The sequence below is a fragment of the Achroia grisella genome, unplaced genomic scaffold (assembly GCF_030625045.1).
Source record: "Achroia grisella isolate CSIRO2021 unplaced genomic scaffold, CSIRO_AGI_Agris_v1 utg487, whole genome shotgun sequence".
NCBI lineage: Eukaryota > Metazoa > Arthropoda > Insecta > Lepidoptera > Pyralidae > Achroia > Achroia grisella.
In genome coordinates, this window is record NW_026712891.1 from 4,903,001 (window position 1) to 4,924,004 (window position 21,004).

The following is a 21,004-nucleotide window of genomic DNA, read 5'->3' on the forward strand; positions in this document are numbered from 1 at the left end:
TGTCCTATATTACAATTGGAAAAAAATCAAATTTCTGAATACAATTTCTGTGCTGATTTTCATGAAATATGTTTCATAATATATATTATTATTTTCTCAATATTATAAACTGTGTATCATGTGTATTAAATGTAGTTAAATTAGTTTAAAAAATAATTAACAGTACCGTAATATTTTATTTTATTCTAAAAACTATGGAATTCATCTCGGTCGTTTGGATTTTATTGTATATTTATTCATTAAAATATTTATTCTTAAAAAAAATTTGTTTCAAGGTATGGAATCTTCAACATGATATTTAGGTAGACTACTTTTGCTATAGAATACATATTTTTTTAATGAATCAACGGGCGTGAGATACCTACCTACGTACCTAATTGACATATTGAAAATCCCATCCATGAGCAAATACAGACATGACAGAAACACGTGCATGCCATAAATGTCCTGTAGCTAATTTACAGAGCGCTATTTTCACAGTATTCAATTCAGCAAATGTTCCGTATCAAAGAATGATTGATATTCGGACCCAGTATATAAGCTGTATATTTACCACGTTAATTTTATTTACGAGATCCCGCATTTTGGTAGTTACGAACGTCACGGATCGACTGGAGCTGAGTATTGATGAAAACAATTATTATCAGCACACGAATATGTCTACCCGCTTTCTTAATAATATTTCAGGTACACCGTCACCATTGAAAACAATTGATAATACGACAACACAAACTCACTATATCTTATCGACTTCTTAGAGCATATTTAGTTTTACACATATAAATTTTCTATACTTCTTTCTTAAACAGTTCATTGCGTTATAATATGAAACAATACTACATATTTAAATTTTTAAATTTCTAGAAATAGAAGACTGTACGTTGATTAATACATAAGATTGACAGTCAAGTAAGTCTGAACAAACGAATATATAAGCATTGATTAACATTTTCCGAACCTTATTTCAAAACAGCAAGCGTATATTTATAAAGATATTTGTGCTAAAGTATAAATCTATAAATAAATGTACTACTTTAAAGATCGAGATGCTTTTCAATTGCTGGTTGCAGAACATTATCGAGTGAATGAATCAATTATTGGTCTCTCTCGATCAATCGATACAAACGATATGAAATAAGTTCAATACATTCGAAGTCTGATTCCATTTTTACTATGAAGAGAGGTGAACTGCTTGGCATTCTATAGGTCACCGTGCGGGAGTCGGGTCCATCGTGTGGTAGAGATAGACTAGTAGTAGACTCGGAGCACTACCCGGGACTTGTGTTGTAACCTGAGTGTAGATTTAAGCAGTCCCTTAATGACTTACGTCTACATTCATCTTCACCATCTCTATGTTATTGGTCATATACGTAATTTATATTAAAACTGGAGTTTTCTTCATTTTTAGGTTATAGATTATTGAAAATTATTAATAATTATTGTTTGTAGGTATATGTTGTATACGTGATTTATTGTTTGTACATTTATAACAATTACTAATAATTATGTGTTTCTTTATTTCTTTAAAAAATAAAGTAATTGCTTGTGACGTCTAATACTATATATAACTGCAGAAACGCCTCTGCAATCATGATAATTATAACCCAATATTTCATTTCTGTAGTTAGTCAAATGTATTATAATATTGATATGTTTATATTGAACTGTAAGTTATAAAAACCCGTACATTTGTAATATTTTCACGATGATCATTTTTTTTAATGAGCAATGAGGCTGCTTAAACACAACGCTGTATAGTTGCACCTCATTGTGGTTGTGCTTATATCAGCAACAGCTAAGGCAGCTCTTGTTGGCAATTTATATGTTTTTTTCTTATTTCTAGATTTTACCAACATTAATAGATTACCAAGCAGGTAATCTGTTAATGTTGGTAATGAAGGTAATTATCTATATATCTATCTAAAAAATCAATATTTAATTTCAATGCCTTAGTAACAATGTTGAATAGGCAACTTAGTTGCTGATCTTTGGCATGCAAGCAACAAATCACGGTCAATAACAAAGTACATTTAGAACACGTGTTTATATTTCTAATCCATTATAGCTTTTGCCCCTAACTTCAAGAACATCTACTTTGATTGTTTACCATTTAACAAGAATAATACAGTAAGCGATTATATTCTATATGCTTATTTAAATACCTAATATTATAAAAAAAAACATTTTTTACATTTAATATTATAAAGAGAGAGAGAGAGTAGCGGATTTTGTCATGAGGATAGTAAACTCCAGAACATTCATACCTTGCAGTGGCAATGAGATGCAAGAGAGTGCAATCTCTTTCACCATTCAATAAGTATATTGGATATATAATAATATATCTATAGCAATAATAATAATATTCTTTAGCAATTTTATATGGTATTAATGTATACAAAAATCATACAGTTCGAAGCCGTGGATGGTTAACAATAGCAAATATTTTAATTGATATTGGAAAGAGTAAATTTAATATGAATTTGATTAATTAATAAGAATAATTTGTATGGTTGCGAGCCGAATGAGTCCCAGTTTATCTTAAACAAAAATAGTTATTGTATTGATACGACAGCATAATTAATGCGACTATAAAAACAGATTCCAGAATGACTCGAATATAACATACATAATCTAAGAACTGCAAGATCCTACTAAAAAACTGATTGTGTTAACACAATCAGTTTTTTGGAATGAAATTTTCCACTATTGAAACAATAAAGCTTGTGTTGAGAATACCTTAATTTTGAGGTGAGTGCGGGATGTTGTGGAGTAAAAGACATGTTGGTTTTTAAGCTTGTCACTTCGTACTGATTTTATAAATGTTAAAAAGTTATTATAACCCCCTATGTTTAGATACAGTGTGTGTATTCAGGTTGTTTTACAAGTTATTATATATAGTATATTATATATTATTGCCGAGTAAAGAGGCACGACGCCTTAGACTCCAGAATCTGCAATTTAATAGGAAACGGCTTCCATGACGTCCTGTTTATAGTTACATAGTGGTGATTATATTTATAATCCATTATTACTACTTTCCATCGTACGTCCTTAAGTTGAATTGCACAAAAAAATAGTATCTATTCAATACGTCAATAGATTCAGAACAGTATCATGAATAACCATTTGCTCTATAATATGTGAATGAAAATAAAAACATTGTAAGTACATATATTTCGGTCTACTAATACTACACTAAAATGTTTACAATTTTTCCTCCCGGACCTGCCAATGAGACGTGGCTGTCCGCCAATTCGATAGTTCTATAAAGCGTCCGAAAAGGCAGGATATAGTGGCCATATGCCAATATTTATTCTGCGACTTCCTCTTATCACAGTGATATCGAACAATTATAGCAACTGAAACTTTGTAATTTAGTTGTACCTATAAATACGTCTGTATATATGTATAAAAGACAATTATCGTACATTCTGTACGATACTGACATAAGCAGGATAAATTATATAGTGCAAAAAATACTAAAGTTTCCTACATTTGTATTTTTTGCACTATATAATTTATATTATAAACATAATTATGAAATAATTATAGATTAGATACATAAAAAAAGAAAGTTATGTTTCAACAAATGCTATTGAATTCTTATTTTCTTAAATTATTACTTGTAATTTCGTCTCAAGCCCACAATGCACACAAACATTAAAATAGCTCTCTTTATTATTTTTATTTGTGTGTACCAAAGTGAATACAATTATTTTATTCCAATTGTATGGGTAATGTGTAAGAAATAAGATAGTAATATTGGTCATGTTGTGCTGCTCAAATAAATTCGGTTTAAAAACATGTAAAGAATAAATCCTATTTAATATTCTTGTACACTTCCCTCTGTATATGCATTTAAAATTTTGTAAATGACGTCTTTATTGACAAACTTAAACTACGAACGTAATTAATTAAAAAATTATTACTACGAACTCAAAACACACAGACCCAAGAAACAAATTGTAAAATTTAAATTCAATGCAATCTACTGAGATACCTAGAAAACTGTCTTGTATTATGTACTTCTTATTTCTATTTAACAACAAATGTCAATAATTGCTATAAACAGGCTTTACATAAGTAAGACCCTCTCTTAAAATATAAACTTGAGAATTTAATATCTTTATTAAAATTAATTTCGGGAAACATCAAATCTCTTATTATAATTATTTGTAGCTGAATTCTACCTACCGAGTAAAGTATTAATTAACGCCTACTCATATTGCTAAAATGAGATTTAGAATTCTCTTTTCTGTCGGGATAATAATATCAAAAGAATTATTATATTATAACTTATATATTTTTTGTGATTTAAAAAACATTATCACACTAAAATTATTTAGTTATTAAGATTTTAGCAATTTTAATACAAAAAATAAATATATTCTATTTATTTTTTGTATTAAAACTTTTACTTTTTGGACGCTATCCGCCGCACTCAGACACGTCAAATGATTTATCTAAATAGTTCCTTAGTGTAGATTTAAATTAGATACTATACAATACAATATTTTAATCAGAGACGATTAGTAGCAGATAATCATGTGACAAATTTAGTCAAATATTCAACCGGTAAAGGTCAGTGATGCCAATTGTACGAAAATTGTATGAGAAATACAAATACGAGTTGGGATTGATCTACGATACGAGAACATTTTTAATCTTATACAACTCTGTACGAGATTTTAACTTACGAAAATCGGTCGAAGTACAAGATTAGAGATGAAGCCAAATTAAGCTAATGTACGACATTTTATGAAATTTAGGCCTAATGCTAAATATTTTAAGTCTGGCAACCCTGGTACAGATAAGCTATAGATATCTTTATTTTAATCTTCAGTAATTGAAATATAAGGGATGCCACGGGTACTATAATATATTTTATCACATCTGTATATGTCTATAGACTATCAAACAAAAAGAGATAGGCAACAGGTGTAAGTTATTTTTTAAAATTAAATATTACATATTTAAAAATAGCATCTTCGAATAGTACCATAGATATAGATTGTAATAACTCTTTTCTTTTAACTAAATAAAAAAAATACTCGAAGTAAAGATATAAGAAAAGCCTCTTATAGAACATCTGTGGATAATAAACACTGCCTTTTAGGGACCCCGCCATTAAAACAACATGGTTAATGCCTGCGTTTTCACGATATACTACTTGTTTGTGGTCTCGACCCAGAAAACTTTACGGGTTTCATAGTTCACTGGCTCAAAAACTCTTTGATGTTGAATTGAAAATATGCTCTAACGCTGAACACGACCTAATAAAATGTTACTTTTATAGTATAGACTAGACTAAAATACTTCTTTCGCTAGAAAAACCAACGACTTTTCGTATTTTTTTAAAATAAAATGGCGGAATGTAAATTAGATTTAGTAAAAAATCATTTGTGTCTCATTTATTTCAGCCACCAAGCAACATGCCTAGTACCCACTACCTTCCCTTGTAGTTGAAGAGAAGCAGTGAATATTATAGTAACCAGCGGGCTATATATTTCATACAAATATTGTTTTATGACACTCAAACCAATTCCATATTTTACAAATTATTCGATCTATATATTTTTTTGTACACCACACCTTACTTATACACACCTTACTTATATACACCTTCCTATACTTATTACACTTACCACATACATAAGGCTACCCACTGTAGCCTTATGTATGTGGTGAAGTTCCGCTACCTTTTCTATTTGTTCCTTATGGTAAGTAGTTACTCACTACTTACCACTTACAGGTGAAATATTTGTAAGCTTTCCAATTATTCCGTTTATTTAATTTGTTGTTACATGGTCTTATTATTACATTGAACGTTCAACGCGGTGTCGTAATGTAGACTGGTTTTACACTAAAGTTAAAACTAAGTTATGTGGATACGTAAACACATGGAAAGGTGATGAATGTTGGCAAAAATATTATAAGTACATGTAAGCAAATTTGAATATTTACATTTCTATGTAAAAAAATTAAAGATTGTATAAAAGTGGTTCGATGTTAACAAATAATGTCTTAATTTTAATCAATCATTACATGAATCTGTAGTGTACCATGCATTATGATGATTGTTTGCAGTCATTGATTACATAGGTACCTATTAACATTCATTATATTATACAAATAATTAGTCATTTGTTTGACTCAAATCAGACAAAGTACAAATTAGAGCACAAATTGTCATTGAACGACTAGCTACAATAATACAGTGGTTTTCCAGGAAATTAAATAAAATAACCATAATGTGAATTCATTGAACTATTGTGAAAAGTGAGTCAAATAATTAGTTAATAAATTGCAATAAATATAGTATAACATATTTTATTTATATTGTCAAAACGTTTAATAAGTAGATGTTTGTTAGAGTTTAGGTTTGTTATATTATACTGTTAATTCGTTGAACTGTTGCGTCAATAGAGACAAAACTTATAGGTATTCTAAACTTTTTCTGCCCTACATTACTGTATCTATTGTAATAATACAAATAGTCATTTCGTGTCTAATAGAATGTATTGTCGTTTAAGCTTTTATAGCAACAAAGTGAGTAGTTAATTTATTTGCATCATTTGTATTCACTAATTAAGTTACATAGTCTTTTTCTATACCCGTAGTCGCTTCTATAGTTTTATGATTATGTAAATCATAAAATCTCATAAGTTGTCACGTTTAACATACAATACAATATAGTTATATTTAGATGCCGTGACGTGGTCGTTTGTAGGCAGATAACATAAATATTCCACAGACGTCATGGCATGAACTCTGAGCACGTGAAATTACTAACCTAGATATGAAACTGAAATAAACGGAATGCATTGAACGATCGGGAACGAATGCGTAAGTATTCGAGACACGTTCCAGTGGGACTATTATTGTCGCCCGACCCGCCTCTATATTATATGTAAGTACATGAATATATATTTTTATGAATGATAATGTAATGGTGCACACGCCTGCGGTATCAGTTTACGCACCAGGAGCACCAGAGGAGGATAATAAGGTGAGTGTGAATTTAGGCCAGTTTGCCCATCGTGGCGAATTTACCAGAACCAGAAATTTACGACCATTATAGTTTCCAGTGGAATTGCGTGGAAATCAATCAACCATGGTACATTAATAGCAATAAGGTCGTGCAGAGCCTCTGTTATGGGTACTATATAAATACATGCAATAAAATAATGAAATATTTTAAAGTAGCTCTATAGTACCGTTTTCCATATAGTGGACCGTTTTACTATTCCAATCACATAAATCAAAAGCGTTTATTTTTTAATATTAGATTCACGTTTTTGGAGAGGTACACAATTTAGTCGTAAAATTATTTGAGACGCCTTCACTCCACTAATTTCACGTGATTATGACGTCAATCGTTTAACAGTACGAGAGCCCTAAATAGAAGCAGAAGAAAAATGGAATTGCTCATAGACTACTGGTTATAAATACAAACTTACGAGTTGGTACCATGTTGAAACGTAGTATTCTCATTTATCTATATGTACAGATAGTTTGATATTTATACTATGCATTATAGCACTGGTACGCACAGGCATTCAAATCACCTAAGAATATATGTATGAAAAGAAATCATTATGACATTCAATTAGTTAGTAAAAGATAGTTTGTAAACTCTTGTCTATAATAAGGAACATTTATTTAGGTACTGGCATAATATAACATATAAAAAAAAATATTTAATTAAAATTATTGGCGACCGATTTCGTTTTGCGAGCTACCGATTTGCAAGGAATTAACCTCACCACCCAACCTTCCTATAAATATAGGTAAACACTACTAAATGGTTTCTTTGAAATTAATATGGTACCATATATTAATTATTGGTTCAAAGAAGCAGACATTTTCTTCTTTTCAGCATATATACATATATAATATGATATTTAGGATTTTTAAATATAGAATATCATCTGTACCATACATTTAATTAGAAAAGAATCAAAATCAGAATTCCATTATAGCAAGACAATTTTTTTGCTTATCTTATTAATAAAACAATTCACAGTATAGATTATAAACAGTTCACAGTGCTATTTACATGGGATTGGACTTATCTCTGTACGTTTCCCGCTTTTTTTTCTTCATTATCATTCTGTAGAAAAAACAAGTCTTTATACATTATACTGAATTAATTATATTACATTTTCGTAATAATTATTGTCCCATGTTAAAGATGTGTTTTACGTAATATTTTGTATAATTCACGGTCATGGCGGTCAGAGGCGAGTTATTAATTATGTGGGTAACTTGCTTACTTCCAAATTACACGAGGACCGCCGCTAACATGAACGGACATACTCGTATGATGTAACCATAATAATGGTTCCACAATATAAGCGTTGATATTTTCACCATTACGCAAAATACATGGACATCATAAATCCTTTGTAAAAATATTAAGCCCTTTGTTAAAAACATCCATGATTTACAGTTCATATGATCATAAAAACTGCTAAGAAATATTAAAAAAAACAGTTTCCAGATCCTATCTACGGGAAAAAACCTTGTCGAAAAAGTGCCCAAGAAAAAATGAGATAGAGTTTGGGTTTGACATTGGAAAATCTACAAATTGTTTTCTTTCAAACTAATTAACAAATAAGGAGGTTTTTGATCATACATATGTGGCTTGGCTATATGTTTGTTACTATCGCCACTGTAGTAGACGAATTTAGATGATCTAGTAGTTAAATCAAAATAATAGATGTGATATTCTAAATTGCACAACTATCCCTCTACTTGCGCGAACCATATCTCTGACTCAATGTTGTTTATTCCAAGGAAATGTTGTTCATATGTATTGACAACATTTTTAATATTATATGTTGTTTTATTTCAAAAATATTATATCTTTACAAAAAAAGGAAGCTCGCATCATACTGCAAGGTACATACTTTCGGAAAGATTACATGTCAAAAATTTTATATCAAATGCTTCAAATTTATTTAACACTTTTAGAAGACCATAGAAATAAAAATCCTATGAATATTTGGCTGTATAGGTACACCCTGTCAGAAACCCTGAATTAATTATATTAGCAAGAATAAACTTGCATTTTAGGCGTAATAATTATTGTCCCATGTTAGTCATTTAGTTGTTATGTGTTTGGAGACAAACAAAAATACGCAGCCAATATTTTGTATAATAAAACGCTGTTACGCATTACGGTCAATGACCTTATAAACATATTGCGTAAACAATGTCATACTACCTCAAGGTAATTTATCTTAACTAATATTAAAAGAGTAACGATTGCTTCTCTATTTTATTGACAAATAAATTATAAGTATCTATTATAATTGCACTGGAGCAAAAATGAGAGAGTTGCTAGTGTTGTTATATTTTTTGAAAAAAATATTTATTTATTTCGATTTAAAAAGAATTAGGTATAGTTAATTCACTGTAATTAAAATATCGTATCTTTAACTCACTATCAGCATCACAGCAGCCATTTATCGCACTATAATATACCTTTACTTTTTATACATCATTTGCAATAGTAGTTTCTTTCTTATTATCTAAATTAGTTTTGGGGGTTTTGTTTCCAAACATATCAACTCCATTATATAAAACCTAATTATAACAAACCTTAAAAATACTAATCAGAAATGAAATAATTAGGTACCGACTGAGAAGAATCTATTTACCAAATCGCTTTTATAGGCGCACACAAACACAGCCCAACTTCAGAAGAAGTGAACTGAAATTTATTTATATTATTGTAGAAATTTAAAATTGTCGCATATACTATATATAGATAGAATGCAGAACCGACATCGATCGTCTATTTGCAACTCGTGCCATGAGATATATTACTGCATATCGCAAAAAGCAAGAAGGATGATATCTATTTGAGCTGAACGGCATGACATGACGGCGTTGGTGGTCTAGTGGTAGTAGCACACCGCTTTACTTTTGATGGTCGCGGGTTCGATTCCTCGCACGATGCAAACATTTGTATTCATGAGTATGATTGTTTATATCGGTGTTTTCTAAATATATTTAGTATTGCTTTACAAAAAAAATCTAAGTATTTATATCAGTTCTCTAGTACCCATAAAACAAGCTCTGCTTACCGTGAGACTAGATGGCGCTGTGTTAATTGTTCAGGGTTATCTATTTATTATCTCCACTGCTTTTGCCTGTACGGGATTAAAACTTCAGAAGTTCTCTTTCCAATTGGCCGTTGTTAACCCAAGTTTTATCACTGGGCCCCTACAACTTGCTTGTTCTCTGAGCAGAATACTCTCGACCCGTTACCACTTCATTCAACTTGTTGATCCTCCGTGCACAGAATATATAATACCTCCTACCTACTTCCAAGTCCCAACTCACTGAGACTATATCAGAAACTTAGAAATTTTGTTATTCAAGTAGGTACATATTTGTTATGCACAAAATTATTATATTAGGTATATATATACAAAATTAATAACAAAATAACTATCTATTTCCTAAAGAGTACATGGTGATATTCATGGGCAGGTATATGTATCCATATAAGTAATGGTGAATATAACGATAATCTGTATAATAATAATAATAATGTAATATAATAGAATATAATATAATAATACTAATAAAACATTAAAAACAAATATAGGATCACATAATAAACCAGTACTTTTAGTTGTAATTTATGAAATAGGCTTAAGTACTTATTTCTTAAGTATATAAACATATTCTCACGTAATATTGAATTATATTATAAGTACCTAATAACAGTTTTAACTGACAAACAAAATAATGACCAATTAGAATTCAGTAAGTTTATAATAATTTCGTTTTAATTTGTAATATTATCTTAAATGTGGTTATAGCCATTCGTGACTCTCGTATAAATTTTTAATTAGTAACGGTACAAACGGTAACAAAACTGTTGCCATGCGCAATTACTGTAGGTATTACAGACAAGGACGTTTCCTGGTTATTGGCGTCAGTGTAAAACTAAACATGTTTTGTATAAGCATAACATATACCATATATCGGGATATATATAAAAATCTGGTGTCTAGATGTTTGTTTGGGATAAACTATGTATGAAACACGTCATGAATTAATATCAACTTCCTCTGCCTTTTTTTAAATAAAATTCTTCACTCCGAATATTTAGATTTATATATTAAGATTCATTCAGATATTTACTCGTGAAAGGGTAACAAACAAACATATTAGTATGATAATAGGCAGCAAGTAATACTTATTATACAATGGCCTATTTATATTGCTTATTCAAAACCTATTTTTGTATACCTATGTCGCAATATTCTTTTTCATGTCATCTAGACAATGTTATAGAATAGGAAAATACATCGTCTACCAATTCTAACGCTTATGTAATTCGCTTTGTTCTCCAGATCACAAGTTCACGACCATCGCCTTTAAACTCTATAACGTGCAGTTCCGACATGAATAGTGTTTGTTTAATTCTTATCTCGAATTCTTGAGCAACTACAATGTAAGCAAAACTGTTTTCAGCTGCGTATAAATTTACACTCGTTTTCTAATCAAGACAAAAAAAATAATGATTTGACGCTTAATATACAGTCTATTTTTCACTGAATTCTATTAATACTCGTATACATGGGTCCTTATTTCTTTATAGATTTCCGTGTTTATACAGGTAATTTTTAATTCGTATATATATTCGTATGTATATGAATATATAATTAGATGTCTGTTGATGTATAACGTACTGGAGAGATTAGAATGAAATTTGGAGACATATGTGAGTCTATAGTCACTAGTCTACTATAGAAATCAGTGGTGTAGCGTAGTAGTTCCCCATCAGGTGCCAACCAGAAATTCACCGGAAATAATTATTTTCCTTATTAGTCAATAATATAGTAAAATCCAATAAAGCAGGTTAATTATATCATACAATAAATAAAATTATATATCTATGTACGTGCTATGTTTTTTAAACAGATACTTTGAAAGAAATTGAGCCTCTCTTCACCGCCCACGTTACGCCACTGCACGTAGTATCACGTCTTACTCAAATCCATGAAATCAAACTCAGGATTTTTTTTATCTGTGACAGCACTTGATCTGGTGATTGCCCGCAGTTCGCATGCGGGCGGAGCTCCCATCTCCACAGCCTAGCATATCATTAAACTCTGACAATCTAAATTAAGGTCAACGCAGTGACACGTAACTCCAATATAAAGCAGCTATTCACTTCCTAGGAGCAAACGATTCGTAACAAGTTTAATTCGTGCTGATTGATATGGCAGCCGTGCATTCTGTAATTAATACCTCCTCACGAACTATTTATAGTGCGACCTAGTACATATACGATTGATTAATCAACCAGATGCATATCGGTTATACTGAAAAATAATGACTATACTAACTGCTAGCCAGCGACTTCGTCTGCTTCTTTTGAGTTAAAAGATAACATACATTAGTCTTCTGAGCTTTTCTTATACACATGCCTTTTCATTTTATTAAGAGCCGGCCAGCCATTTAAATGTCAAAAGTACAAACCAACTGACATATTGATTTTCACTTTTATAATATTAGTATAGACACAAGCGTTGCATTAAATACTTTGGAATCTTTCTTTGAAACACTCATACAGAAATCCTATTAGTTACTAAATAATTACTTTCAAGCCAAACATGCAAGGTATTAGTTCATGTACGGGATTTTTCGTATATAATCATAGAATTACACCCACATAGGTTTAAAATAAAGTTGAAATTACCACTTATTCTCAAATGGAAACATTGCCTTATCTAGAAGATACAATTAAAAAATATTACATAAAAAAATTGACGTGATTAAATGGTTAAAATGTCCCACGTCAATAAATATCTTTGAATTTAAATCTCCCATGTAACATGAATAATAATTTTATAGCGTATAAGGAATATATACCTAACCTTATAATAAAAGACACCTATTTTGAATAAAATATACTATTATATATCTTTTTAATAAATGGTTATATGTAACCAATTAAAGTGAGCAATTTACTTCGATATATTGTTTGTTATTACGAAAAGGACGCACATTTTTTTCGCTGCATCGAATCAGCTGCGTACACATAAAACTTATTCTACAATCATACATACAGCTGTATACACTATGAATTAGTTAAGGACGCTGTCCACTACACCGTATTTTATTAATAACTAGCTGTCCCGGCAAACGTCGTTTTGCCATAAAATAAAAATAAAAAATTTAGGGGTGTTAAACTACCCCTAACATTTAGGGGGATGAAAAATAGATGTTGGCCGATTCTCAGACCTACTCAATATGCTCGCAAAATTTCATGAGAATCGGTCAAGCCGTTTCGGAGGAGTATGGGAACGAAAACTGTGACACGAGAATTTTATATAAAGATTATAATGCTGTTGACCGCAACTGGTCTTTACAGCTTCACCCAACTAAAATAAGAGCTGACGAGATTTTATAGTACTTATAGAGAGGTAGAAACTTTATCCCGAGCTATACGACTCCAGTGAGTCGTAGGGGTTCGAACCTTGGCTCTGACCGTCGTAATTTCGATTTCTGTTAGAATGGTACAGGGGATCGATCGATAGGTACATCATGTGACCGTATTGTCAGGTTCAAAAATATTATTTGTATGGAATACTGTCAAACAGTTTACATTTTTAGCAATTAGACGCGAATGAAATCACGAAATTGAACTTTAACCTACACTAATTAACACTATAACCCTACCCTATAATGTATACTCAACTACATACAATTTACACGTGTACCTACATGTATTATACACATAAACTTTCCTCTTGAATTACTCTTTCTACCACTATGCTAAAAACTGCATTAAAATCCGTTGCATAGTTTCAATAGATCTAAGGGAATAGACAGCGGAAACGACTTCATTTTATACTACGTTAAGATAATGGTTCTCTTATGTGGAAAAACCCCTACCCAAAAGTTGAAAGGGTTGTAACGCCGACGACGATACGATGTAGTGAATAGAATCCTTTACTAGGGACGAATAACGTAATGCAGCGTACATACATGTAATCATGTCGCGTCCACAGACGTTATCTCCACTATTTTATATGGAATCAGCAAGTAGACGCGGGTACGAGGCATAAATGATGAATTTGCGTCTATAAAGTTACATCTTCTTAAAAGGATGTCTTATAATCGCTATATAAACTGTATATGTTTTGTATTCATTACTATAAACGGCTAAACAGAGCTTAATTAAATTTGTCATTAAGTAGATATGGTGCAAAACAGGAGTGAAAGTCAGTACAGACGAAGTCACAGATAACAAACAGCTAGTAATGTATATATTTCATGACTAACAGCTAGTAATTTATATATAACCGGTGCAGAACCTCACACGCTGATCATGCACCACACCCAAGAGCACTCCGTCTGCTTAATGAGATATCTTTAACTTTCCACTTGACTTATTTAATTGTACTGCCACAGAGTATCACAGAGCAGTAACAAATTATGTAGAGTCACAGTATTAGAGTAGTTTCGTATGCAGATTGTCATTATCATTGTACTTTGTATGTATAGTTGTTGTTTTTTTTTATTTTTTTTGTTTATTTTAGTATGCATTCTTTGATGACAAAGATGAAATGAAATGAGATGACAAAGACAAAAATTTGGGTACAAATCTACACGTGTTTAGTATTTATTATAGCTTTTTGGAAAAGTATAGAAGTAAGTGGGTAATCTTGTAATATCTTGTCTAGTATGTAATGTATGTATGTAAAAATCTGTAGATTTTGCTATACTGAAGAGGAAACGCCACTACACATCCTATGTGGTTATAGCCCACTCATGCATAAACGTAATATCTCCTTTGGAAAGTTTACACTCTATCCTGAGGAGATAAAAACTATCGCTCCTAATCTCTGAATATCCTTGAATTCTTTTCCCTAATGGGTCTAGGTAGCGAACTCTAAAAAAGAGCGAGTACAATAGATCGCAGTTCTACAGGTCCAAGCACCTGACAATAGCCCAAACAAACCAATAAAAAAAGGACGTTGGAACGATACCTATAGACGAGACAATAATTGGAAGAGTTTTCGTTGTTCCTATCTGACATTGTATTTCTAGTTCTATTGCAAGATCAGTATATTTAGCATTATTTTATTTTATTATCATCATTATTAACATTATGAATGTTTGTGTAGTTGCATGTTTATTACTTGGTGAGTGCATTTGTATTATACTTTAATACTCAACAAGAACATGTAATTTTTTAAATAATTAAATTTTATCCACGTTTGTAATCTATAGCAGTGCAGTGGTACATAAAGACAGGAGTCAACTGCGCGTGGGTGGAGTTCATTGTCCATTTTAATTGTGTTTGAGTAAGCTCCTGCTAACTCAATTGTAAGGTGATTCACACTTGGGATTGCTATCATAGTCACAAGAACTACGCACACAATTAGACAGTAGAGGAAAACTATTGAAAAAACAATGACAAATACCTATTAAGCCCATAAAGTGATCTTCAAATGCAAATTAATATTATCATCTTTAACTAGCGACGGCAGTATTGAAAACGTTAATTTTATTTACTCCCTAATCGCATCTTCACATCGTCATTGTTTCTTTAACTTTTCTAAATCGACAATAAGAACTGTAAAACAGTTAAATATGTTGTAAAACAATTTATAACTGGATAAATATTTTAATGGTAATAGTAGAGACAGTAAGGTGACATGTAAAAAAATTGTTTAATAATTTCTATATATATTAAGATCAAAAGAGTTTTTTCATCAAAAACAGTGCAGTTTGCAACAAACAATAAACATCAATTTAATCAAAGCACTAATCGTACTTATGTTAAAAAAAAGATGAGTTACGTCGCTGCCGGATTAATACGAAAACGCAGTTATAATTTTATTGAACATAATATGATTAAGATTTGTGTTGACACGTCGTATAGTTTTCAATCTACTTCAAAGACGATGTGGTTTTCAGATATTATATCTATTTTTGTGTATGTAGGCATGCTAACATGATTTTCGTTATTCAAAACCAATTTTGTAGATTAAATTTTTTATATAACTCACAATTATTAGATACACTTTATTTTAAAATTTGGGTTTAGCTAATAGATATCAATTAGCTATAGTTGTACTAATTTATTTTTATATTTCGTTAGAACTATAAATCTATGACAGAAACCGCAGAGCTGCTTCTCAGTAAGGGCTAAGCCCATCAAATTCCTACTGGCATTTATCCAACGGGTGTTTACAACTTTCAACCGTTGGATCTATATTTATTCGGTTAAATTTTATGTGTGACCACCTACAGATGACTAGGTAGCCGTCTATTGAACCAAGAGTTGGGGCCGCAGTAAAATAAATAAATTCTTCTACCTACCGTGTTATTGTAATAATGGCGCATAAAGTTTACCCACCTCAATGGTGTATCAACAAAACTACATTTCTATTTTTATTCTTTTCATACAGAAACTTTGGTAAATACCTACTTAAATTGATGATTTCAATTTTAAAATAATATATTTTATTTCGTTGCCTGAAAAGTATTATAGCTATTATTTTGATGGAATAAATGTATGATTATCTGCTATATGTTATTACACTTTTTATTTAAATAAAAAATAAGAGATACAGATTAATATTGAATAAGTATTATCGAAAAATAAATAAATCCAAATATATATGTATATACATATACGATATATACGTATACTGTTTAATAATTCAGAATACAAAAAGAAGTAAATAGTTAAAACAATTATTGTAGCCTTCATTAAGGCGGTAATAACGAGTAGAACAACTCCTTAACATCATCTTAAACGTTCGTCCGGCCATTAAGTTATTAACGACGCCTATTATTTTTAATGTTTATTTAAATTCTCATAAACTGTTGAAAGCTCATCGTTAATATAAATAAATTTCTAATGATTTATTTGTCTGGAAGCCATTGTTTGGGCGTCATCGGGCAGAGTAAGTAGAGCATGCATTTTGGCTTTTAACTGTACTGCACCTATCTATAGGTACATACACACCTACATGACACTTAGCCTACTTATGGTCAGGGATAAATAAGATATTATTATAGAATTACCAATTATTATACAAGTACGACGTATCTTAGAATGATGTCCGCTTAAAAAATAGGTAGCCCATGTTACTACCTCATAACGTAGCTTTCTAAAGGGATAAGGTTTTTCAACATCTGTCAAGTATTTTTTCACTTTACTACAAATAGTCAAGACATTAGTTATTATTTTATAATATTAGTTTCGATGACGACTGACATTGAAGCAATAAATTCGTAAATCATATTGGATATTTAAATGTTAACCATAGCATAGACAAACATCTTAGCCGATGCATTAAGTATATGTCTTTAGTTATTTGCAATTTATTTAGTTAGTTGATGGTTCACCTACGCCTCTAATTTAAAAGAGGTAAAGTTTGTGAGTTTGGATTATTGGAGTATTTTCATAATCGGTACATTAATACTGAAGAATTACTGTACCGATTGTGAAAATTGTTTTATGCTGGATATCCTATTTAACAAAGTTAATTTAATTATATAATCTGCCTTAAAAAGAAATTATTTGTAATATCTATATCTATGACATGTATATTTAGAATATTTACATAACTTAATTGTACAACTAAGAACCTAAAATTAAAAAGCTTAACAAAATTATATAATATATAACATCACGCTACGATCGACAGAAGTGGACCTGAAGTTAAATTTATTGCAAAAACGGCAAAAATGTAATGAAGGACAAGAATCGCGAGTAAGTTAGTTTGAAATATTCTTCTAACTTTACACTTACCTACTTCTATTACTGCTGTGATTTATAGGAATAAATAAATGTGGATAACCCACACAGATGTCGGTAATGATTCTCGTCTTCTCCAACTTTAGTGGACTCTGATGAACAGTTTGACTAAAGTGTAATAATATCAGAAACATTTTTATATAAAAGAATTCAAACACAAAATTGTTAGAAAAGTTTAATCTCGAAATTAGATTCCAATCTGATAATATAAGCTCAAGCTATATATGTATAAAGTCGACATTTTTTATTTACATTTCAAAACTCGTTTGCTCAGCTAACAAAACCAGTTCCCAAGCAACATGATAGCAAACAACATAATATCATCCTGACCATCGTATTTCACACATTGCATTCGGTCCTAACCTTGAAATTGGTTTGCAAGTTTTCAAAACAACAGAAGATTGTATTATCTAATAAAGTTATGTACTATTAATGATCTCTGCAATAGTACTAGCTTTATTTTTATCTCAATACTGACAAACAACTAAATCTAAATTCCAAAGATAACAAATTAATTAGGAGACCGTGTGCTCTCATAAGAAAATTGTTTTGAACAAAATTCCTCTACGTCTAATTAACTAAGCGATTCAATTTAAGTCAATTGGCTGTAATAACGGGTGGTAGGTATATGACAAAAGACCTTGGCCGAACTCAGAGTGTGTTATCTATCTGATCACAACAGAACTTCATTAATTATATAAGAAAGATGTTTATACTCGTAACAAGTAGCTATTCGTTATATAGCATCTGATATTTGTCTATTCCATCACAAAATATATTACAATAATGTAGTACAAGTAGATGTAACATTTTGAGCAGCGTTATAAAATTATTTCAATTCCTATAATTACGTCTATTAATTTTAAATGTAAATAATTATAGTCTACAATATTTTAAATCTCATCTGCGTTCTTTGATCAATGACTTGGTTGATATTATCCAATATTACACGTATACATGTAAACACCGCTCACTGATCTCTGACTTTTGAAACCCATCCTTTTCTACCCGGTCCAGGTAGAGGTTTTATTTTGAATATATTGGAATATTTTTATTTCAATATAATGTTACAGACTGTAAACACTTACCGCGTCGTCAAGACTTTCGAATTCATTGAACAGCTTGTTGTTTGAGATTTTGTTGTTCAAGGAGTTCACATTAGCTGATACAGCAATCATGTTGGCTGTCAAATCATTGACTTCTTGCCGAAGGCGAAGTATCTCTATTTCCCTTATAACTGTCAGCACAAGTAGAGAAATCACAATGGCTGAAATTGCCACAGCTAATGTTACGAACCAGGCTTGCCTCCGTTTCGTATATTTGTCTGCCATTCCACCTTTATATTGTCTCTCGAAGTCACCGCTCACTAAATTCTGTGACAAGTCCTTCACTTCCTTCATCGTCTCCGTCTGTGTATACATTGCGACGGGTTCAGGTATAAGTGCGTGTTTTTCAGCCATCACCTGGCACTACACTCGCGTTGTCACCCGACACCGTTGACACTATGACCAATTAGCGGCTATCGATACATTATCTGAATTCGCGGAAAGGCGAATTGAGGGATGTTTGTGAAAGAGATGGCCTCAGTAATACACGTGCCGAACTCTATCCCGTAGAGGAGCACACGGGTACTCAGCGAGGCGGGCTTGTTACGAGTGCGGTGGTGCGGTGCGGTGCGGCGTAAGCGCAGCGAATAGTGATCGGTGCTTCGCCCGGAGTCAGACTTGCCCGACTTGACTGAACTGAACACATAACACTCGCTATGCTTGCACACCTCCAACTGCTCGCTGTATAATTTCGTTATGATAGATAACCCCAAGGTATTAATTAATTAAGATAAATCAGTCCCCATATTTGTTCTCAAAAATTATAGGCTCTGTAGAAACCAAGGACGCAATCGATATTTGTATTCAGTGATTTTTTTAAAACAAACTCACAATAATAAACTGTACACACTAACAAACTGCAGACTTAATTGTAAGTGCTACCATTTCCCATACACATGAAGAAAACTACGGACATTTCTTCATGTGACACCGTGATATCACTCAGATATTGATATTCCATATGACATCTTACATACCTCTTATCCTGTAATTTCACTGCTGAATAACAATTCTTAAGCTAACTAAAATAAGTCAGGCAGATAATGTCAAGTAAAGTCAAAGGTAGGTAAGTACTAACCAGTAAAATAACATAATAAAAAATAGTAATATAACTTCAAGTTTAAAGTGATAGAAGAAACCTGTGAATACCATCTTAATAAGAGGTAGTTTTATCGTGATTCATTCAGCTATTTATATAATGAAAAAGCTGGGCAAAATCCATTTTACCGGATATAAAGCATGCCGGAAGCAAGCAGCTGTTATTAATACATGTAATTATTAGTGGTATGTATATCTGAATTTAAAATAATAGGAATCGTAAAGCAAACTGGTCAAAATCTAGTCCTAACATTGGACAATGTGACTATGGTGTTTTCATGTACATACCTGGGTTAACGTTTACCATCAAATAAGCAGCCAGCTTTTTAGCCCTCAGAAAAAAAATATAGATATATTTTACACTCTTTTCGTTCATCTATATATAATAATTAGCACTAATAATAAACAAGCTCATGAAAATTAGATACAATGTATAAAAAGAAATCCCATCAAATAGAATATTAATGTAAAACGGTAACCGTCTATACGAAATATAGTCTAAATCATCATTGGTGCTGCTTTTCACCTTAATATTCGAAATTTCAATAGTTGACATCACAATGTGGTACATTGTTACGTCCACATGGTACAACGGATGTGACAATGTATTTCTGTGACATGTTATCATATTGATTACATAATGCATAGCCACAGTGCATAATATAATAAATAGTATTTCAAAAAAGCATTTATTGATTGGTATGTAGTCATTCTGTAGTACTTTGATTTCACTGCTACGAGTATGTATCATTTATTCCGCGATTGTCTATTTGTAGATGGAGTAAGAGATGAGAGAATCTCTGCGTTCCAATTGAGTCTTAAATTAGGCGTGTCTAATGTCTAAACTGAAATAGTTCACCGGCATGCTTTGTTCTCATACTCAAGTCCATCAAACATCATGTACATTGCATTTTCATTGCAGCTCGGCACCTTGTATATTAGTTGTGGCGTGATATTATATAGCCTATGATTCTCACATAAAACGTAACGT

At 31.2% G+C, this 21,004-nt stretch overlaps 1 protein-coding gene across 1 annotated transcript in view; it reads right to left on the reverse strand.

Annotated features, from left to right (window-relative positions):
* The window catches only part of LOC131845829 (protein eiger), a 43,783-nt gene extending 24,268 nt beyond the window's left edge, over positions 1-19,515 (reverse strand). The window contains exon 1 of the mRNA XM_059194958.1: positions 18,898-19,515. Coding sequence (XP_059050941.1) covers positions 18,898-19,269 — 372 coding nt within the window. The 5' untranslated portion in view covers positions 19,270-19,515. The remainder of the gene's footprint in view (positions 1-18,897) is intronic.
* Positions 19,516-21,004: the final 1,489 nt, after the last annotated feature.